Source organism: Vanellus vanellus (genome assembly GCF_965231255.1).
Source record: "Vanellus vanellus genome assembly, chromosome: 9".
NCBI lineage: Eukaryota > Metazoa > Chordata > Aves > Charadriiformes > Charadriidae > Vanellus > Vanellus vanellus.
This window is the reverse complement of record NC_138914.1, coordinates 4426577-4450004: the sequence shown is the minus strand read 5'-3', so window position 1 is coordinate 4450004 and position 23428 is coordinate 4426577. Positions and strand designations below refer to the sequence as shown.

The 23428-nt window shown below is 39.0% G+C and overlaps 1 protein-coding gene across 1 annotated transcript in view; it reads left to right on the top strand.

Annotated features, from left to right (window-relative positions):
• The window catches only part of SUCLG2 (succinate-CoA ligase GDP-forming subunit beta), a 140583-nt gene extending 117747 nt beyond the window's left edge, over positions 1–22836 (top strand). The window contains exons 10-11 of the mRNA XM_082487480.1: positions 15119–15239; positions 22711–22836. Of these exons, the coding sequence (XP_082343606.1) occupies positions 15119–15239; positions 22711–22826 (237 nt within the window). The 3' untranslated portion in view covers positions 22827–22836. The remainder of the gene's footprint in view (positions 1–15118; positions 15240–22710) is intronic.
• The last annotated feature ends 592 nt before the right edge of the window (positions 22837–23428 follow it).

Here is a 23428-nt window from a genome sequence, read left to right as displayed (position 1 = left end):
TTCATCACTAATTCTCTGTAGGAAAGATCTTTACATTTGTGTGGTTTAGCATATTGTAATTAAATTCTTCTAAAACGTTTTAATTAGGCAGAAGTAAACCCGAGTCCTTTCGGTTGCAGTTTGTGAACGCTGTCAGGAGTGGCGGGGGCGAGAGGCGCGGGGACGCTGCAGGCCGGCCGCGCCGCGGCTGTTTCCTGTGCCTCCACGCTTAACTGGTAGATGGCCTTATCAAAGCAAACAACGAATTCAAGAAACAGTTCTTCAATTAACGTTCTTCGACGATGTGTTGGTACCTTAAAGACCGAAAGTGGTAGAGTACCTTGGACTGACGTCTCACAGAAATGTGGGTGTTTCTGATGTTTTCCACCCGAAAAAGAAGGGCCTTCTGGAACAGGAACTTGTTGCAAAGGTACTCAGTTTGCCCATCGTCTATTTGTGCGAGCACCACTGAGCTGCCATCCCTTTCAAAGGGCACGAGTAAGGTCTGAGCACACCCCCGTGTGCCATCTGCTTGCTCCCCAGAGCCGTAACCTGCCATCTTGGGGCCGGCGCTGTGGGGTTACGGCCCGGCTGCGGGCCTGCGGGCGCCTGCCTTCCTCTGAAGTGCTTTCCTGTGGAGGTGAATTGTAGCATTAAAATGACAGCTACAGTGAATTAAAAGGCAAGAGCTTGGAGCGCATGTGGATTCGCTTTCAGGGCCAGTATATTAGTTCGCAGTGGAGCCGCTGTCATTTTGCAGCTGCTGGATTAGGTTAATTGCTGTTACAGTACAGTGTCATTACGGTTCCTGTTACTGGTAGTATTTCTTCTTTTGTACTGGCTCTTGATGGACCAGGACTTCACTGTGCCAGACAGTATATCAACGCAGCCTAAAACCCAAGTCTCTAATTCAAAGAGCTGACAGTCCGAGGGTACGACTTTGCATTACAGCTAAGTCAGATTCGGTGAAAAGGCAAGGTCTTGCTCCTCTCTCTTTCCATTCATGCTTTAATTGGATTAAAACCATTGCAGAACCTGTGGCCTGAAGTTCCAGTAGGATCCAAGATGGAAAATGGAGACCGAGAGCTCCAATTACACTGGTTTCAGATTGCTAAGAGCCCTACCTTTGCCAACCCGGGAGGTTTTTGGGAGGTTTTAGATGTCATGACTAAAAGGCGTCAGTGTAGTGGCACGGGGGAATCTTAATGTAAAGCTTCTTTCAGACATGAGAAAGTGCGTGAGATGACTGTTTAAGTTTAGCTGGTGGCTGCCATCAACTGGCGGGACAGAATGTAGGCAGGAGCCTACCCTGCTGATGCTTGAAAAGAGGAGGTAGGAATGAGACTATGGTGGGCCATTAATGGTCTTGAAAGTGAAGGCGATGCTTTCCTGATTAATCAGCACTCTACGGCAGACTGTGGCTCAGCATGAAATACCCACTTGGAAACATTTTTATGTAATCTCTCTTTCAAGTTCTCTTTAGCTACCACTGTGCTTAAGTACTTAAAAAGTAATTAACAAAAACTATGCGCAATACATGCATTAAATCATTTCTGCCTGCATTAATTTCCTTGCTTATAACTATTTGTATTGTTTTCTTTTGAAATATAGACTTTGAATTTGCTTTAATTTTTACAGCTTAGCCCCAGTCATGATTGGTTCTAGGTACTGTGTGTGTCTGAGAACAAGGTGTGTTTCTCAGGTGATGAAATAGATTCTGACAATGGGAAATTCTTCCTTTCCGTGTATCATCCACCAGTGAAATAAAAACAAAAAAAAGTTGCTACCGGAAGATATAAACCTGTAATTTCACTTTCACGCTACAAAATTGTAGAATAAGTAATCTGCTTTGAATGTACTTGCTTATTGGATTTTGTTATCAAAAGGTATGAGATAGTGCTGGACTTAGCCGTTTGCTTAGCATTAAATATTAAGATTGAGTTTTGCACTATACTAAGATTCTGAAGCAGTTCTTGTTTTGGATTTGGTTCTTTATTTGTATCTTTGGTTTCCTGCACCAAAGAACTACTGTTAAGTTGCCAATATAATACAGTATTGATCACAGCAAAAAATCTGAATTTAGAAAAAGTCTGCTGCTGAAGCCAAATGACAGCTTTTGGCTGTGAGATAGATGGTCAGTTTTATAACTGAATATTTGCTGGCTATTTGTTTGTTTGCATCATGCTTAGTTACAAGTGTTATGTCTGCATACGTTTGAGGCTCATTCTGACATTTTTTGCAATTTAATGTGAGAGTTTTAAATCCTCATAAGATTTTCTAATTCTCATTGAAGTTAACAGGTATCTAGATTGTTTAGGTAGGCTTGGAAAAGTCAAAAAACTACACTCTGAGATACATTTTCCTTGCCCATACTGCAAAAACACTTGTGAAGCAAGGGAATAGAGTTAATAGAGAGACCTATAATTCCATGTGGTGTTCTGTACAGAACTGGGTTGAAATATTAGAAGCAGGCTGTGATTTACATGTGTCTCCTGTTAATTTTAATGTGTATGACTCCCCGTGGCTGCCTGGAGCATCTCAACCTTGATTAATCTAAAGTTAAGTTCCTTTATGCTGGTTTATCTGTGATTGTTTTATGCTTACTCCATCTGTTTCTTAATGTAGCTCTATAACTTCTTTCACAGTTCAGATTTGCTGATTGTATCACTTTGGGGTAGTGGTTAAAACATTCAGCTCTGTTTTTATTACAAGATGCTTTGATAAATTTGTGAAAAGTGGTTGGTATATCATTATCGAATAATTATGTGTGTGCAGGTGATTCCTTTTTAATGCAGAAAATATGTGAAAAAAAATTAGTGAAAATGAAGATGATAGGCTAAATTATTAGGAGTAAAGTGACATCACCGATTTGTACCTGTCCAAAAGTCAGGCCAATTTTTTTCCCCCTTGTTATAAGGGAGGAAAAAAAAGTTAAGTTGTATTTTATGATTTTGCAAGTAGCAAGACAATCAAAAAAGTATGCAGAACCACTTTGTTGACTCCTGAGTCATCCCATTTTGCAATAATACAGTTCTTAGCTTAGCATCCTATTTGAGGGGATGTTATTACTGGTCATTAATTTTTAAACTGTCACTTTTTTTTTACTTTAAATTACTTTATATAAACCTTGCAGAAGATAAAGATCGTTATCCATCTTTCAGCAGTTCTGTTCTGAGCTGAATGTCTTTAATATATAATGCCAGAGCAGACAGTCTTTGGAAGAGATGTTTCTGGGACAAAAGTTCTTGCTAACGTTTAGATGTTAACAAGTCCTGATGGTCACCTGCTGCTGGTGCAGACTAGGAAAGAGTCTGAGCTCATGGGTACTAATCTGCCCCACGTCTCCTCTGCAGGCTGAGCTTAGCAAGGTGGGAGGAAAGTGTCTTAATTCTTCTTGTGCTGTCTTCCATCTGGGGTTGGTACCTCCATGGGAACCAGCTTTGGATATGTCTTGATCTGATCTTCTCTCTCCAGTAGTAGCCAAAAGCAGGTTCCTAGAGAAGAACACAAGAAGTGGGCAGGTGTGTGAGGGTACATTCCTGACATATTCACAACGTTCTAGCGATCTGTGATATCCTTGTATTTACCAGTCTTTGGTGGCTTTCCTTCCCTGAATTTGTTACTGTATATTCTGAACTCGTGTAAGCTTTTGACATACTCAATATCCTGTAGCAATGAGTCTCACACAATAACTATATGCTGTATTTGAAAATAACAGTTAAATGACCCCTTTGGTATTTTCACCATCTCTGGCCTTAACAAGAACTAAGGACTAAGAAATAAAATTACCTGGAGGACGATACAATATGGCTGTACCCTCTTCTGTTTTCTCTTACTACTTGCAGTCTTTGCTATATAGCTTCAGCTTTCATTTTCTAGGATGAAAAGTCCCAGTTTACTTAGTCTTTCTCTACACAAAGCTCATTCAGTATCTTTGTCACTCTTCTTTGTACCTTTCTCAGTTTTTACTATTTCTATTTTGATTTACTTAAGTGTTAATAGTTAGCTGATTTTTATGTGGTAGTTATTCGGAACTTAATGAGCACAGTAATTCAGGTTTTTGATGACTACAATGTTACCATAAAAGAACGGGTTTTAATTATTTGGAGATTTCAGACGTGTATGTGCAGTTCAGTACCCATGACAATGCATTTTTATACTTTAATTAAGCTTCTTGAAGTACAGAATTCCTTTTTAAAAGTTTCCATTGTCTCAGTAAGAAAAACAGTGTGACCTAGATAGGAGCTTCTGTAGCATTTCATTCTCTTCTGCATGGGGAATACATGTCAGAGAGATTTCTTAGGTGACAAAATAGGAAGATCCCAAGTCTCTCTAGAGCACAAGAATAACTGTTCTTCATCTCTTTTCTCCCTTGCGATGGGTACAATCACTTAGTATTTTGATACTCTAGATAAATACAGTATTTATATTTCTCAGGCTATTTCTAAAGAGGGAATAGAGATAGGTTTTGAAGACTGTTGGTTTCAGGAAGTAAATCCCTTGCCATGATGGCTTGAAAAGTGCTAGTTGGGCCTGTCCCTTACTCAAAACAAGGTGTAGAGTTGAACACGCAATGATGGGAAAAATAAATCACAGATGGCTGCAGTGCTGTGAAGTCTTACTGTGTCAATCTTTCAACATGTGGAGTCTGTCTGAAAATTCCAGCTCCTAGATTCCTGTGTCTTCTATAAACAGAAGATGAAATCTTCATGTAAAGTGAGTTCCCAGCTTTCCTGAGTGGAAAAGCAAAGTCATGATGATTGACTTGCCTGCCTTTTTTTTTTTTTTTTTTTTTGTCTTCTTGGGAATTAGCAATATTCATCCGACTCTTTGTTTGCTAACTTTGTATACATGGCCATTCCTTTAGGACCTCATTTTTCTGTTTGTGGAAACTGGTTCTGATGCTTCATTTGCAAATCATTTTTAAGGTTATTTTACTGGTTTTGACCCCTGGTTTTGTTTGGGGCTTTTTTTGTTTGTTGTGTAAGCATCAAGCATGTTCACAAAAAGATCAAAAAGACATTTTAATTTTTGTACTTTTTTTATGAGCAGGTTTCTTACTGTCCAGACTGGGAGGTCTAAAAATTGCCAGTCTAGAACAGACCTGACAAAACTTGTTTAGTATTAGTCATTGCTTTGAAAGTAGCCATTGCCAAATACTTTAGAGAAAGGTGTAGTAATGTTGCCGTGAACAAATATCATTTTGGTAGCTTGCAGGACAGAGTAGTTTTTACTGTTTCCAGATAGTGGCTGACAGATGTTTGAGAGCACAAGCATGAGATTTTGATACCTCGTAGACCTGTGGGTATTCTCATCAGCCATAGATGTGCCTTCTTTCAGCGACTGGCTGTATTCACACAGATCTTTCCGTCTCCCCAGACTACTCCTTTTGATTAGGCTAGTTTGATAGGATCCCACATGCCTTTTGACGGCTATATAGGTATCAGATATGGAGGGACTCCAGAAACAAATACAAAAATGAATTTTTTTAAGTGTCACGTTGAAATGTTATGCTTTGTTTGGAAATTTCAGTGGTGGTCCTCAAACATTATTCACATCAAGATTTCAGATCTTAGTCTGTTTATTGGTTTTGGTTTGGGTTTTTTTTCCCTGAATTAACTGTCTGTTTACAGTAAGGCACATTCTGGCTGGACTTATGTCAAAATCAATGGCCAACAGGTAGAGAGAAGGCGCGCCTTAAGATGTTTCCAAATTTATAAAACATACATTTTTAACTGGCTAATGAAATAAACATGAAGACTTGAACTAGTCATCAAATCAACATTTCTATTAGGTCAAGCCCTTCTGTGGATATTTGTGATTGTTGATCATTTAATAATATCGGTTTTGGTAGTTTCCCAAGTGTCTGTAGCACACCCCAACACTGACCAGTGGAACAATTCATCTGACAGCAGCCCATGCTGTGGATTTTGTATTGCACCACTTCCATTTTGATAATATATCCATGTTCTCCAGGTACTCCATCTTTTTAGGAATGTTGCATGTTTTGAGTTCAAATGATTTAAAGTATGATGAAACTGTACACAGATGCGCCCCAGGGCATAGCATGTTGCTGAAATAACAGGAACACGTGCTACCTATTGTATCACATTGCATAAATAACTATCACATTGTTATGTTATTTTCCAGAAAGCTGATTATTATTTAGCAAAAATCTGATTTGAACTTCAGACACTGAGAATGTTAGAGAAACTGTACTATGTGCCTTTGAGAAATTAACCTGAAATGCAGAGGCAAAATTCAGTATACTTTTTGTAGACTTTTCTGTTGTGGAAGAACTACTTGCAGTCATGCTACTGTATAAACTATCTTGGATGAGTGGGTTTGGAGGGTATCTATAACTTATCGTGCTAATATGGTACAGTCAAATAACATGAATTCCCTAAATACTTAATGGCCAGTGCTTACTGCATAAGCCTACAAAAGGGGTGGCGTGGGTGCGCCTTGTGTTTGCTAGAATTAAATCCCCCAAACTAGAGCAAAATATGGAACTGCCCTTAGTTCGGGGTGCACAAAGAGGAAATGAAAAGAAATCTGTAATATTGCACTCTCACCTGACACGCAAGAACTGATCACGTGTGTTTTTTCAGTCTTGCAATATGTGGTCATGTAGGTAGTCATCATACCTTAATTTTATATTGGTCTTCATTCTGGTCTGCTCATCGAGGGGCTTGATCTCCTTGAAGCTCAGGTATTTAAATGGTAGTCAGAACAAATTGAAGTACTTTTATTCCTTGTGCCCATGATCTGAGAGAGGAGTTATCCTCCCATATTGGCACCAAAAATGTAATTGTTCTAGCAACTACCAGCTGCGTTTTGTCTCTAAAACAATACTAAAAGCTGTTGTCCTCATTCTCACATATACTTCAGAATACTACTTTGTGGTCTCAACGTTTTTCTTTCCCTCTCTTTCCTTATTCTTGTCCCTTATTATCATAAATAAGGATTATGTTAGGAGGTGGTTGTGCTTCCTATCAGTGAAAGAACATGCCTGCATGGTTGCAGGCACTCACTTGCCTGCTCTGCCTGTACTCTGCAGTAGGATTAATTAGCTCACACTATGGACTGTATTAACATGGTATATATGGTTTCCGGACAGGAGCTGACTGATGCCTTGCCAGGCAGTAGCACAGGCATAGAAAACACGTGACTGTTTGCATCTTCATAAACACATCTGGAGTGCGATCACATACCAAGGGCTCCACGGGAACGACAGCGTTATTGTGATGAATGTGTTTGTGCCTGGGCTCAGGGTGTGAGGAGTGCGTGTCCTGCGGAGGAGGAAACATTCCAAAAACTGGCTCAATGTGAGACTGCCTCACTGAAAAGTGATATTGAAATTAAGGTTCCCAAGGTCACGTTTCTGCCTGCCATGATATGTTGGAATTTGAAGGAGTCTTCATGCCTAGAATTGGAACGTTTCTGTTCCTAAAACATGGGCTCCTCACAGCTGGGCAAAGGAAGGTGTCCGGGGGATGTTTCAAATACCAAACTGCGGTGCGTAATCTGCCAGTCCTCGTTTCGTCTCATACCATTGATTTAATGACCTCTGATCCCTTAATTTTTTTCTTATGTCAGTGCCACAGAGGAGTAAGACTCAATCCCAGGACAGAGATGTTCCTGGTGGTCCATCCCGGGACCCAGCTTTGGTATCGGAGGGCACCAGAGTTCTCCCTGCTCCAGAACACTGCGTACCTGCATGCTTTTCTCATCCCATCAACGGGCCGCACCCAGGATCTGGTCCATCAGTGGAGGATTGCTGCTGAATAATTTTCAAACCAGCAAAAGCCAATAAAATTGTATTGTTTTCTAGATCTTGAATTTGCTGTAAGGAGGAAAGACTGAAGACGTAAGCTGACTGTTTTAGCATACCGGAAACTGGAGCCACAAAGTTTTGATTTTGCAAAAATGTGGTGTTTGGGACTTGATGTGGCACCAAAGGAGATGCGTTGCTGAAAGGCCATCCCCAGTGCTGGGCTGGTACACAGGCCAGATACTGCTGTCTCACCGGCCGGTCACGTAAAGGGCTTAACATACAACAGCTGGATGTAGCAGGAACATGGCGCTCGCTCTCAGTGAGACTTGCGTTCCTCAGGAACCTCTTAAATACAGGCCAAAAAATAGCATTGGGGAAAATCTTTATCTGCTTTTCCTACCTATCAGCCGGTCCCCCCAAACAGAAATCCTTAATTTTGTTTTGGGCATTCATCAGAGTTCCTTTCCTGCTGTGGCATAAGGGTGCATTACTAGTGAATTTTAAACCTTGATCTATTTTAAAATAGTAAAATCATTCAAAACTGTACTGTATCAGTATTTCTTCACCTGGCTGGAAGCTTTCTTGCTTTGCTTTTTGTTGATTCAACCTCCTTAAATTTATCACCCTCAGACTTTCAAAATTCCATCCCAAAGAGCCAAAATAATATTTTGCATCATTTTTATAAAGTAAAATGAGATGGTTTGGCTTTAAGTAGGAAAAATAACCCTGCTCTTCTCTCCAAGGGGATTTTTATATTTCTTTTCCACCTTGAATTGCACTGTCCTCTAGTGGATATTTTAAGCAATTCGGTTTGTGTTTATAAATCTTTCATACTACTCTGATACATTAGGTTTAATCTTTATTTTCAAACGAACCAGAAGTGTTGTCTGATACAACGAGCCAAAGAATTACAGTAATATTTCAAAACCGGATAAGAAAAAGTTACATTTGACCTGCAGTCCAAGTTATAATAATACAGAGACATTTAAAAATGTTTGTATCTGTCTTATCAGTTGGAGCAGAAAGATAGAGTGAAGACGCCAGTGTATGGCATTTGTGGTTTATTACATTTTTATTATACTTTACCGAGATTTGGAGATAATCAGCTTCTTTCACATTGAAACAAATTTTGTAAACTGTGAATGAATGAATGAATAGTAAAGACAAATGAAATAATAGGAGGGATTAAACGCACCTTAATAGATTCAAAGTGAAGAACTAGGCATCCCATTTTACCCAGTGGTTTGTTTTTTTCCTTAGTATTGCTACGTACCTCTTAGAAGGCATAGGGAATAGATCTTTGTCTGGGACACAAGAACATTTGACTTGTAATCCAGGCAAACTCAAGCCATGTCCAAAGGGCTTGGAAAATATCCTCACCTCTCTGCCTCAAGGTCCGTGTCTCCGAAACGGATGATAAGGAGACTCACTTTCTCCTTGTCACACTGAAGATTTCTTTCTCAATAAAAACAATGAGTGGCTGCTAAGAAGTTGAACGAGAGAAAGTTCCATGCTTACCTGTAGCTAATTAAATACATGTTCCTGGGATTCTCTAATCCTAGCAAAGTTGTGTTCATGGTATCATATCTTGCCTTGCACGTCTCTAAACTGCAGCAGTTCTTGATGCTCTGCTGCTGGTAAAGGTTCCCACAATCTTCCAGCTCTGTGAGGAAGAAGCTCTTGCGTGTCACTGTTCCAAAGGCCAATGGATCTTTGCAAGGCCAAACTGCAACCTGGAAATCTGATTCTAGAAGTGGTGTATACCCCTCTTTTTAACTGGGATTCCATGGGAATTGAGGTGTTAAGTATGTCTGAAGATAAGAATGGGAATATAAAAGTCTTAAGTGACAGTGCCTGTCCGGCTTGTGTGTATGTTTGCAGTACTGGACATCTGGATCCAGCTGTAGGTTACAGCCTCTTTACTTTCCCTCCATGATCTGGGAATACACCCACATCTTCAGTGCTTGTGTCCCAGCATCCTGCAGTGGGAACTTCCCCACGTTCTTTGATATACTTGAGCGATTTGAGATTTGCTGTCCTTCCACTAGTGTTTATTGTATTGAAGGAAGAAGAAAAAATGCCTGGCAGCGTGCTGCTGGCTTGCTTTTCTTATTTATTTTCTGGCAACTTAAGGGTTTAGTTTGGTAAAAGAATGTGTTTTTGCAGACACAAAATTGGACCCCGCTGACCAGAAGGATTGGGAGACATGATACATGTTTTAACCTCAAAAAATGCTAGAAGCCTCCATGCAGGAACATGTTTGCCGGCTGTACCATGCAGTCTTCCATGTAGATGTGACCTGTGGCATCCTGGAGAAGAAAACTCGATAAACATAGTCTGCTTCATACTGTCTGGGTACACATTTAGCTGATGAAAGAGTTAGGAGTGGTCAATAAATGAATTTAGTCAGCTTGTAATGTAAAGCTGTTTTTTTCAGATTTCAATCAAAGCAAACCAAGCAAGTTCTTTGCTAGTGTAGCTTTTAATTTGCTGCAGATGTGGTTTTACTGACAGTTGCTGAATAGCTTGTTTTCAACCAAAAGAAGTGGATTGAGCTTCAGTGCAACGATTTCCAGCAAGGTCAGAGATTATACTGGTGATTTTATAATAATATTTATAGTTCAGTGTGTGAGTGTTCATGCATTTGTGTGTGCATGTAAGGGAAAAGATGCATACAAAGTCCCAAGGCGTGCATCTGACACTGCTAATAGTTGGAAAACTGTCTTTCCTGCTGTCATCAGATGAGATAATGTGGGGTTTTTTTGAGAGAGCTTCTCATAAAAACTACACTAGCAGAAACTTTGATTAAGGGGATCTGGATGTCGCAATAATTATGCTTTTGAGCTATTTTTATGTCAGCCATCCTGAAATATTTTGTTAAAACACGTATTTCAAAACACATATTTAAAAAAAACCCCACACTTATGTTCCAATACACATTTTCAGTAGTGTTCAGAAGAGATCTGTGCTGTACAGTCATGCTTTTGGTGATTTAGGCTTTGATTTTTAGTGGTCAGTTCACTAGTTGTATTTCTGGCCTCACGTACATAACTAATACTCACTCTGATCCTGCAAGGCAACACCTAAAGGAGTGGTTTCACAGCTGCCTTAGACATTTCCACCTCATCCCAGGCCCTAACAGCACGTTGGGGGTTCTTCCTTGCTTCAGGGCCGGTGCTGGTGTGTCTGCAGGGTCAGCGGGGTCCAGGAGCTGCTGTGGCATCCGCGCGGCTCAGGTGCCAACAGGAGCCCAGGAGAGGGGTTTGTGGGCAGGGGGAGGGAGGGGGAAAGGAAAGCAAGACAGCTTCTTTGGTAGCTGCCTGTACTAGGTCATCTTTAAATGATTATGAAACCTCAGCCTATGTTAATCTGCGTTCGTGTTTGGATTTCTGGTTTATGTGAGATTCAGAGCTTTACCTTGTATGAAGTATCTGCCGTTGTTCAGTGCTACAGCGCATCATTATCCTAAGGCTGCGTAATTGTTCTGCAGTAATAAGAAAGGGGGAAGAAGAAAGAGAAATAACATCTTGCAAGTGTCAAGTTTTTGTCCTCTGTCTTTTTGTGTGCAGAATTTGCAGGGCGGACTCTGAAGGATATTCAGCAGACTGGAGTGCAGCGGCTGCAGACAGTGAGACGTCCTGTGTATAGATTTATAAATGGGCTGTAGGAAAGGCGGAATGCTTTATAGGTGCTGCCTGTATTAATCCTTCAGTGTATGATCATCAGATGTCAGTGTGCATTTTGTTAAGGCTAAGAACATTTTAGAGAAAAATAAGAAGAAGATGTAGTAAATGCACACTGTATCTATTTGTGAGAGCGCAGGCAGGTATGCTACTGCTGCTTCTGCTGTGCATGAAGTGCCCTTGGTTGTGTGGAACCTGGCAGCCTTGTGGATTGTGTCAGTGATCCAACGCAATCCTGACTGTAATCTCCTACCACCCTTACTTCAGTTAGTATACAATTACACTTATTTGGGGTGGGGCTTTTTTGGTGGCAAACATTCAAAGCCAGCTTTGTCAAGGCTCACTTTAACAAAAAGTCACTGTAAATTAAAAATGTTGGTTTTATTAATAAAACAACATAGATTTTCTATAGATACACATAAATATACCTAATTTCTTATCTAAAGAGAGAAAAGGCTATCTCTGTGTCTGCACGTATGTTCATATAGTATTTAGGAGCTGTGGGATTAATGGGTATTCCAGTATTTGGAAAGATTCAGTTCTGTGTGTAGCACAAAGACAGTGAGAAAGCAGCACTTGCTTAGTTTCTATCACTTTTGCTTCCCAGCATTGGTGCTTAGACCTAGCAGGCTGTGGGGTGTCACCACCACTGGCGGTGATGCCTTTGTGCTGTTGTGGGTTCCTTTCTTTCTCCAGAGGAGTCCGCAATCCATTGCAAGTACATTTGATGGTGATTCCATATCTATCAGTTGTTTTGTTGGGTGGAAAGAACCTAACCTGCGGATATACTGCTATCTTTAGTATCCTTCATAATGTTGCTGATATAAAAAATAATTTTATAAGGCATGCTGTTGGATAAAAATGGTTATTAGAATAATAATGCTATCAAGTAACCTGTCCTGTGTGTAGAGAGTTTGCCCTCTTCTTAATATGTCCAGTGTTCCAAATGCATTAGATACTGAGCATGTTAATATGTAGTGGTTCTATTATACAATGGAAGGTTTATTTTCTGATAGACTTAGATAATAGAGAGATTGGGCATTCTCTGTGCACATGAAATACTGAAAACCTTTTCATCCGTCTACCGGGTCTGAATGTTAAAGTTCTTTCAGCTGGAAATGCAAGATCTTGTCAGGCTACAGAAGCATATACAAACAATGTTCACAAATTTCAGCAGGGTTAAAGCGAATCTCGGCATCATTTGGACTGATCTTTTGGCTTATTTTGAAGATTACAATAAAACCCAAGATTGAATTCTCTACCTGATTCAGTTTCTTATTGATTGAATCCTTTTAGACTCCTCTCTAATTTACCAGTGTATTTTTATTAAAGTCAAGCATACAAACATCAATTATCCAAGCTGCATCTAATTTCCTTCAAGATTTTTTTTTCCCTTTGCTGCCAATGGATTAGAAGACCTGATTAGAATTCAGCTTGAAAGCTGAAAAGCAGATCCTTAAATGAGAATGTCTGCATTAGGAATTAAAATATCTGTACTGGGCATAAAATCCTCCTCCTTATCTCTAATAATGTAAACACGCTTAGTTAAGTTGATCTGTCACATGCCTGGTGCAATGTCCCTGAATTAGGAGCATGTATTAGAGAGGGCGGAACAGTGTCTGTGGCTTGTCCTGCTGATAGAAGACATCACTAGTGGAGTTTAACATCAAAGTGCTTTGCATAGATATCTCCTTACTGTAAGGGTTAATGTGACAAGAGTTTGAAGGGCCCTGTTTTTACTTTTTGTGTTTTTACCAAGAATGTATGCATGTGCACAAGTGGTAGGAGCAAGAGAGAGAAGGGGCCTTCTAAGATTTTACTCTTGGTAGCTTCTGCAGAGTTAAGGGTTTTGTAACAACACAAAGGTGAAATAAATAATTGTAATGGCATCACCAACTTAACATCCAGAAAAACCTAAAGTGGTAAATGCATGCATATTATTAATTATTGCTCTATTTATATAGCATTAAGAGATGTTTCATGCTTTGAAAAGGCACGTGAGAATTCTGTTTATAGTATCAGGACATGCAGAAGAGTGAGCAAATCTTAATTGGATGACTCCACTGCAAATAGTAAGGGGAGACAAGTAGCAAGGGCATGTCAGCACTGGAAAACTAAATGGAAGAGCTGGTGTCTAATAAGCTGAAGAGGAGAAAATGAGGCTGTGCCCCATATGGTCAGATGGGAACTGTTCTGGCCACTTTTGGGTGGCACCAGCCTTGGCGCTGGAAGGAGCAGCAGGTGATGAGAGAGATGTCAGCAAGGTACTCCTATTGCCATCTTCGTTTTACGACTGTTGTGCTAACACTGGAGTTCGACTGCGCAATGTAAACACTGCATATTCGTATAGTAAGTGTTGTTTTTGCAGTCTGGGGTACTGCTTCAGGAGTGAGCTGATTTCTTGTGGGAAGCAAAGTATTTGTTGAGACTTCATGTTTTTTCCTTTTTTATTGCTGCGTTGTGGATGGCAGTATTACTACCAGTGGTGAGCTTTCAATCTGTGTGTGTGACTGCACATCCCGGGAGTTAATTGTCACATTGTGTCTGCAGAGAAATATTAAACCTGATTGTGCAGAGCTATAAACGTGCATGACTGCAGGGAATTTTCTTGGTGCTGGTATGAGCCTGGCTACCTGGAGGTGGGCAAAGTGAATCTGTTCATCTTGTGCAATGAGTTAGGCATAATTGCTGTTGACATCATGCTCAAGTGAAATCCAGTGGTATTTCATTCCTTCAAGCCTAATCCCCTCTTCATCTTGTCTGCTTTTGAGTCAACATGATTCTGGCAAAACTTGTTTGTGACACCCAGTGAAGCTTATTTTAGACTACCCGGAATGTTGTGGATTAGCCCCACTATGGAATGAGAAACAGCATAGCTGCATCTGTATGGAGTCCCCCTGGACTCAATAAGCCATGGTGGGAAGCCTGGTATATGGACTTGGGTTCAATGTTATACTGCCTTACCAAGTGGAAAGAAACCATATTAATGTCTTGCATGAGTTAATGTCTTGTATATTGTGAAAGGTAATTTAATTGTGAATTGGGTGCAGGAATTTCAGTTTCCAGAAACTGATGAATAGCAGTTTTTTGAGGTTATCAATTAATCTGTTGTAATGAATGCTCCTCATTACATGCCTCTCCTTGTTAATTAGCAGGGATTTTTACTCCTCTTTATCAAGTCAGGGCAAGTATATTACCTTTTCCTCTGTACTGCTTATGATAAAGTGCATATCCAGATTGTTTTGTGAAGTGTCTACATGAATATTTCATTGCATGTATATATGCACATTCAAACACTGTTTTCTGAGCTCCAGACTCTGATGATTAGTCAATACAATAAAAAAAAATCCAAAATATTGATTGTTTAATCTATTTTCATTTATACTTATCAGTAAAATTTCCCCTTTTCTCTGTAATAATGTGTTTATGACATTAATTACCATGCCAGTGTAGACCAAGGCAATTAATGACTGCTACAGACTACAGAAAGAATAGACTCAGAATGAAGTTCTCTGAGTACAGAGGTGATGCTTGTACCTTCCATAAATGAGAACCTGCCTGACCGAGGGGAATTTGTACCCTGGTTTGGGTCTTTTACCTGTGTTTATTTAAAAAACAAAACCAAAACAAAACACAAACCAAACCCCCACCTGTTTCCTATTCTGTTTCTTTCCTACAGGTTGAAGCAATACTTGTAAACATTTTTGGTGGGATCGTGAACTGTGCCATTATAGCCAATGGTATTACCAAAGCCTGCCGAGAGCTTGAGCTGAAAGTTCCTCTGGTGGTCAGACTGGAAGGTGAGTGCTAATGGTTTCAGACAAAAATCGTCCCTCAGGTGCACAGTAATCTATTTTGGCTTTGTTCGATCTCTAATCTCTGAACACATTAGTCCTACATAACAAGAATATGTCCAATTCTTCATCCATAGCATGACCTGAAGTCAATAAACTCTTTCCTTACATACATCTGTATCCCTGGTCCCAGGTGGTACTTGAAGCAATGAAATTTTGCAATGAAAGCATTATGGGTTTGCTTTTAAGATTTGCAATGCAAATAGAAATGATTTTGATGCAAGTTTCTATTTACTGGAAGGTATTTCTTTTTCAAATGATTTCTTACTGAATTCATTATTGCTAAACCTGCAGCAACATATAGTTTTCTTAAATTTACTCCAATATCGTAATTAAAAGAAAGCAGTATTTGTGAGCAAGAGATTACTGTTCTTCTGCCCATATAGCCCATCCAGCTAAAACCCATTAAAAACCAGAAGATTTGGTAATTGTAAGGATTTTTTTTTTTAATACATCCACTATTGTTAAATTGGAAACCAAAAAAGTAATAGAGAGGCGAGGAAAGGCGGTCTTTGGCAGTTTCTGGCTTTAATGTAATGGCAGTGGATATGGAGTTCTTTTTCTTATTTCTGAGAATTACCCCAAAGGAGATTCTTCTTCTGCCATTGAATGAAAAAGTGCTTTGGCTGAAATCAGCACAACTCTGGTAAACTTAAAACATTTCTTTTTTTTTTTTAAGCAGGTTTGGAAAATAGAGGGGTTTCTGTTTGTTTTGTTTTTTTTTTTTTGTTTTGTTTTTTTTTTTTTTTTTAAGGCCTATTCCTCAAAAACCTGAATATTCATGTTTGGGTGTGTGTAAAGGGGGTAAAATGTCCTATCACTCAGTGGTGAATGGAGGCAACACATCCCTTTATGTACCTGAGATACAAAACAATAAGGTGGTTTTTAACACTAAAATTGAGGGGGGAGGAAAAATTGGTTCTGACTACACCAGACATTTTCCTTTTCAAAAAATAAAGTCACCAAGGCTCATGAAGGTGCAGGTTGCCTGTGAAGCCCTTTGGTTAGCTGGGTACTTCTTTTGCCTCCCGTGGGAAAGCAGGGTTTTCCCATCCCTCACTCTCAGGCTACATACTTCATGTCAGGAGAGACCACAGCCTGTGACACGCAATTTTGTCCTGTAAAAGATCTGCTGTGCATTTCAGTGCCAGGTTTGAATGCTTTCCAGAGTGCATTCTTGGTTTACCACGGATAGCCTTTTGCTGTAGTAAGCACAGGAAAATTTAAATCTTCTAAATGGATTTTAGAAACAAATTGTGAAATTTTTCTTTGGATGATGCAGCACCACTAAACACCTTCATAGACTAAGTGGGTAGTTTAATATGGATGAAGAAGAGACTGATGGAAGTTGGTTAGAAGCAGGAAAGTTTCATAATATAAAATTTTATTGTTTATCAGCTCTAGGCAACGTTGGTTTAGGTTTTTGTTGTAGCAAGAAACTTTTCCTGCCTGTCATAGCCGGCAAAAAGTTTATCAGAACTAAAAGACTTTATCATCTATTGTAGCTGTTACTTTTTAAGCAAAGATACTGGAAAAGCTTTTCGTTTTCCTTATAAACAAGAGAGTTGCAAGTTGTTTCTTTGAGAAACCAGTGTAAGAGAAACAAGAAGATCAACTTGCTCATTTTAAGCTGCAGTCTGCTAGGTCTGCCACTGGGTTTTCTTGACCTTTCTCCAGTACTTTTGATAATTCCATGGTTGTACACAAGTAAGGGTGAATTATTTTTTTTAATGTGACTTCTGGGAGATTGCAAGAGGCAAAACAGTCCCTGAGCTGAATGAGGAGAGTCCTGGCGCTCCTGCACTGTGGAGTGCGTCTGGAAGAGGAGATGTGGAGCAGGAGAGCTTCTGCCTGGGGGTTGCACAAAACCCTGCAGAGGTGACTGCATGGTGCCTGTTCCTCTTGTGCCTGCGACCTTTATAAGTCATGTGCTGCTTCATCCACAGAGGCCGAAGCTGAATCTTCAGAATGTCTGACACAGATTTTAATACCAAGATATTTTCTTGGTCATCTTCCCATGATTTCTTACTCTTTACTAGGTTTGTAATAATGCTTCCCCTAGAATAGTTGCTGACTCCAGAGATGGCGATACCAGATTTTCCTTAGGAAACTCTGCCCCAGTATAATACAGCAAACTCTCCCTTTTGCATAATATTTAACTCAAAAGTTTTTTAGTACCTTCTCTTATTCCTGTTGTTACCCATCAGTTCATACTAAATGAAGAGCTGTGATGTTTACAGCCTTCAGATGTTGTACTTAGAAACCGTTAGCTTGTAACTCCTGCTTTCTCTGCCTCCTTAATCACCCAACCAAGCAATATATATATATGTATACTTGGTTCTTTAATCTTTCCTTGGAAATCAATCCCTCCGGATCCTTAATCATCTTCGTTGCTCTTCTTTGAACTCACACCAGGTTATCCAAACGTATAAGGATTTTGAATTAATAATGAGTACTGTGGAAATAATAAGGCTACCCAAGACTTTTTAAAACATCACCAATAACATTTTACACTTCAAAAGGAGAAAAAGGGACAAGCATTTTTTTGGATTTCCATTTTGAACATTTTTCCGACAGAAGGTTCATGATTTATTCCCATAAATCTAACAGATTTGTGACCTGCACTTTAAAGACTCTTTGCCCGTATGCACTGTATTACAAATGTCTTGATGACTAGAGTTTTAATCAGTCAAATCTGTCTTGATTTAGCAGGATTCTGTGGACAAATCTTTGTTCTCAGTTGTATAATAATTACAAGCTGTTTTACCAGTGGATAAAGAAAGGATTACTCTCCTGTTTGAAAATGGTAACTTTATAATTACATGTATTTACTTGCCTTATCAGTAAAGAACTCACCAGCTGAGTCTCAGGATTATTGTTGTTTAAAAAGCTCATGGACAAATGGAGAAACCACATATTCCAAATTTTATCTTTTACAGATGTAGAAAACTAACGTCTGCTGGTTTTATGCAGCATTTTTCCCCTTTAAAGTGTAATGTGCTTCAATTAAGTTTTGTGAAAACTAACTCGGAGCACTGAATGAAAGCCAAGCCTTGTTTCTCATTTATGTAGCTCAGTTAGATGAAAAGAGGAAAGAATAAAAAAGGATTGTGAATTAAATGTCCTCTTCCTATACTAGAAATTTTACATTCTCTCTCTTTCAACAAATTAATTCTCTGCTTCTCTGGTCGTAGGACAAGAAGAATTGGGAGGGATTAGAACTACTTAAGATGTTGAAATGCAGCTAGAAGCAAGTTGGCTTTTATTCAAATGTCTGAATCCAAAATTTCCTATTATATTTTCAGCCATGTGATTCCTGACCTTCTGTGTTCCTCAGAATCTAATGATTTTTTTTAATATATTCAGAAATCTTTTACATACAAGTGCAGTTTTGCTCCAGTTTGTATAACTTGCTCACAAATACGGTTTAGTATGTATGCCTGTGATTTTTAGTATCCCAAATTGCTTATCAACAGAGAAGAATGTGGGGTATTGCAAAGTCACATTTAGAACTTTATTCGTATCTCTTCAGACATCTTGGGTTTAAACATTGCACACAAATTTAAATGTGCTTGACTCTTTCCCAGTTTGGATGTAAACATGGAGCAAAGGAAAATATTATTTTAATATTCTTTGGGAAAAGTTTAAGATAGAAAAGGGCGAATGATGTGGGCAGAATAGAAAAGGTTTAATTCTCTTATAAGTAGGCAGTGAAAGTTGATTTATTTTTGACTGCAGAGCCAACAAGATGTGTGAGCCACCAAAACTTCATAGGTTCCCTAGCTAAAGATCATTACTTAAAGCTTATCACTGGCCGAACCTCAAATCAGTTGATGACTGAAGGTTAGCTAGTGATGGCCTTTAAAAGCTGTCCCTTATTCTCCAATATCTCTATCTAGGAGACCTGAGAGGCTATGGGTTTCCAGCTTGTGGGCTAGCAGAAATGACATGACCTGGATCCACGCTGGGGGTGGGGGGAAATTTGGCTCTTAATACGCTCGTGAGTGTAGCATATCAAAGCTGAACCGTTGCTATGGATAATGTAACATAGTCACAACATGTTCACATCAATAATACTGTCCGACGTACTGCATATTGTGAAATATTTTGTCATAGCAGAATGTTTTGTGCAGATCAGATTTTTTTTTACATTAGTCTTCTATTTCTTAGGATGTACCAAATGTATATCACTGTGCCTTCTCCCCTTATATCTTATTTACCTGAAAAGCTAGAAGCAGCATTGCAGTCTTGCATCCTCACCAGCCATCAGCATTAAACAACCTAATGGTTTTATGACAGAGCAAGTGCATAAATGAACATTATCAAAATCCTGTTGGGTCCCTGTTGGGGACGGTTTATATCTTTGGTTTTGTTCAACCTGTGCAGTCCTCTCGACTCATTTGTAACAATGTGTGCTGGTATAATCTTACAATTTATAGAAGCATGCTTAGATAGAGTATTTATTACTAGGATTTTTAGGTAATGAGTTGAATAGATTCGCTTTCCTAGTGAATACAGAGATTTCAAGGCAATAGAAGGGTAAATGTGAGCGATTGCATGCACACAGACTGAGAGGTTGTTTCAGAACCCAAGTTTCAGAAGGAAAATATTTAGATTAAAAAGCCTGAAAATATCTGCTGATGAAGTTATCTTTCCTGTTTTTCCATGAAGTGTCATTGACAGTAATATGTGTCAGAAAGAAACAACTCCTTTTTCTCATCAGAAAGCCATTCCCTTAACAGGAGTCAAGTTTAAAAAAAAAAAAAACAAAAAACACACAAGCAAGCAAGCAAAAAAATCTAACAAAAAACCCAACAGCAACAGAAGACCTATAGCCTTCAGTCTTGTGAATTTTCACCATTTATCAGTTGGCTGCAGCGTAAGGTGAAGGGCAGATTATTTTGATAGCCTGCGTGTGGGATTCTGTTTACAGTTCTCTGACACCCTCCAGTGGCAGGAGGTTAATGTTAGAATAGTGGGATTATTTATTTGTTTATTTTAACATCTGCTGCAATAAGATGATACCCTTTGTAGATTCTTCAATGTTTCCAGTGTTTTCTGATCATTTAATTTTAAAACTCTCACCTCTGCTTTCAGCAGGATTTCATTATAATTTCTGTACTCTCCATATATCTAAAATACTTATCACAATGGGATAAAAAGCTATCATTAAAAAAAAAAAAAGAAAATTACAGCAAAGAGAATACTTGCTGAAATATATGTTTAGTTGGGTGGCCTGCCTATAAAACAGTATTTTATTTAATAAATACAAAGTGTACCCATAGTCTTTTGACTGAAGTGAGATTTTTTTAAGCTTCCATATTTTAATTTGTCTGCATAATCTCCCCCCTTCCTTCTTAGTGGACTGTGTTTTGTATTGATTTTGTGATGCATGTTAGACAAGTGGTGCGTAGAGTGATCAATGCAGAGCAGAATAGATCCAATGTATTGTTCCCACTCTGACCTGTTAGTAAATTAATATTGGCCACTTAGTGAAGAGCAAAAATTACTTTTAAGTACTATGTGGCTATCACAAACAGCATCATATTTTTCTCTGTGAGAAATTTCCAGGAAATTCTTTCCTTCTTTCCATTTTTTTTCCTCACAACACTTTGTCTTGTAGAATCCTATTTGTGAGATCGTTACAATCTTGACTGTTTTAAATGTTTATCACACTTGTATCTAAATAATAGATAAAACCTTCAAGACTTGATGGGAATCGCAATACAAATTTGAGGAGCTTAAGAGAGAAGAGAACCTTCATAATGCCGTCTGACTTCCCTGTACAGTTCTGTACCGGCAATTAGCAGCTTCCACATTACGTTATATAGGATGGTTGAAAAAAAATCAAATAGCGTTCTCTTTTTTGCCCATAACACACTTTTTTTTCTGTAGGAAAAATCTTGTACAGTTCTGAATGTTACTATGCAACCAAATCCCCCTTCTGTCAGAGATTTCAGATGTCTTTGACCTTCCTGCACGAGTCCCACGGTGCGTCCTCTGCATATCGATGGGAGGCGTGACCTCTTCTGCCAGTGCTTTTCAAGAGCTAGCAGATGGGGTCCCACATTCCTCTTCCAGACACCTGCCTCTCCCAGCACAAAGCGCCGGGCCTGCCGCGACAGAGATGTCTTTGGTCTTTTTCGGTGCCGGGAGTGGGGATCCTGACTCGAGCACACTGATGAAAGAGACTTCTGCATTTCTCTACTTTTGCTCTACAATTTCAGACATTTTATAAAGGCTGCCAAAAACCCCAAATCATCCTTTAAAATGAGCATTCTGGAAGCTGCATAGTAAAGAGTGTGCTCCTTGCTTGGTTAGTAATTAAGGGTATAATTAGTGTATGGCTCCAAATATAATTAAAATTCATTTTGCTAGGTCTAGGAATTACAAAGTAATTAAGCATTTTGACATGGCAAATGAACAAGGAACTTGATGTGGAGGAGGGGGCTAGAAATGATCTTAAAGAGGATCAGCTCAGGCTCCTGTGCTTGTGAGCAGTGTGTGATCCCAAGTGTAGATTCCACCTCCTCGACAGGCTACCTGACGCCAAGTTCTTCTGTGGTGCGGAGCCTATCAGTGATCGAAACTGTCACTTGGCTTTGCTGGAGAAAGCTCTGGACAGTTCATATTTTCTGTTTGGCTTTTGTTTCAGTGGCCAGTCCGGCCCAAACCACAGCATTTTCCATCAAGAATGAGCTGGAAGGCGATGCACTTGTCTTTTATACATGTGAAAAACATGCTTTTCTGAAATATGCTTTTTTAATTTATGGTTTGTTTTTTTTTTTTTTCTTTACTGTGCATTGACTAAATTCTTTGTATACAAAATGGAGCACTTGCAGCAGCAGAGGAGGGAAAGGTGTCCTGCTGAATGCCTTAGAGATCTCTGTGTTCCCTCTTTTTAGCAGAAATGCAAAAAAGCCTATTCAAGAACAGCTCAAAAACAATTAGATTTTCAGGATTACCCAGATGTTTGTCTTTCAATAGCCCGTCTTGCAGCTTTCAGTTAACATGGGAGAATTTTAGTTATTGTTGATTCACTGAGTGCTGATTATCTGTAGCGGATTGTTGCTAATGCGTTAAATCTTGAGGGTCTTAAAGGCCTGATATGTGATCCATTATCCGCTGCTCTTGCTGTATGTCCCGACTGACTCTGGTGGATGTTGGGTTGACCCTCTAATCTTCACAAAGCCCCTCTTGTGGATGCAAGTGCTATTATCAGATTGCATTGTCTGGTAAAATTGTCAATGAAATTAAGAGTTCCTTCTTCCCATCACAGTCTAAACCACTCATTGAATGTTGTTAAACTGAAATGATGTGTAGTTTGAAGCATTAACTACTTTTATAGAGATTTAATAGAAGGTACTCATTTATTCATTGATATTAATTACTAATTATAGTCAATGTTCTGTTTTAGGAACAAATGTTCATGAAGCCCAGCGTATTCTGAATGAAAGTGGACTCCCCATCACATCTGCAAATGACCTTGAGGATGCAGCAAAGAAGGCAGTGGCTAGTGTGGCCAAAAAATAGCAACCTGAAGATATTCACAAGGAAAGCGTGTGTTTTCCAAGATATCATTCCTGTTGTTATTTCAGAGAGGATTAGTGGAGTTTTCCTAATCGGTCATCAGTGTTGGTGGACTTAATTTGTGATACATGGCAAACTCAGGCCACAGGCTTGTAAGTTAGGCTTCAGAAACTTTGCAGCTCCGTTCTTGAAAAGTTTCTATATGTATTCATCTAATTTTGTTAAATTTGTTATTCAGAATTGTAATAAGTAATACTTCGCTTCATAAAGCCCTTTTTCTGCTTTCCTTCCAAAATTGTCACTGCTAAACTCATGATAAGTTACAGTAATTAATAATTGACTTCCATGAACAGGATTGTTCTTTAATCAAACACATGTAATTCACCAATTTTACAATATTTTCAGTCATTTTTTTATATTGTAAGGAGTAAACTATTAATAGGTTTATATTTTTTATGGACTTTTACAATAATGTAAAAATTGCGCTTACAAAATCTATTTTTATTCAAATGAATAATGTTTATTTTCTTTTTTAGAAATCACACATTTTGCCTTAAGATTATTTTCTTTTGTAGATGCCAAAGTATACCTCACAATAGGAAAAG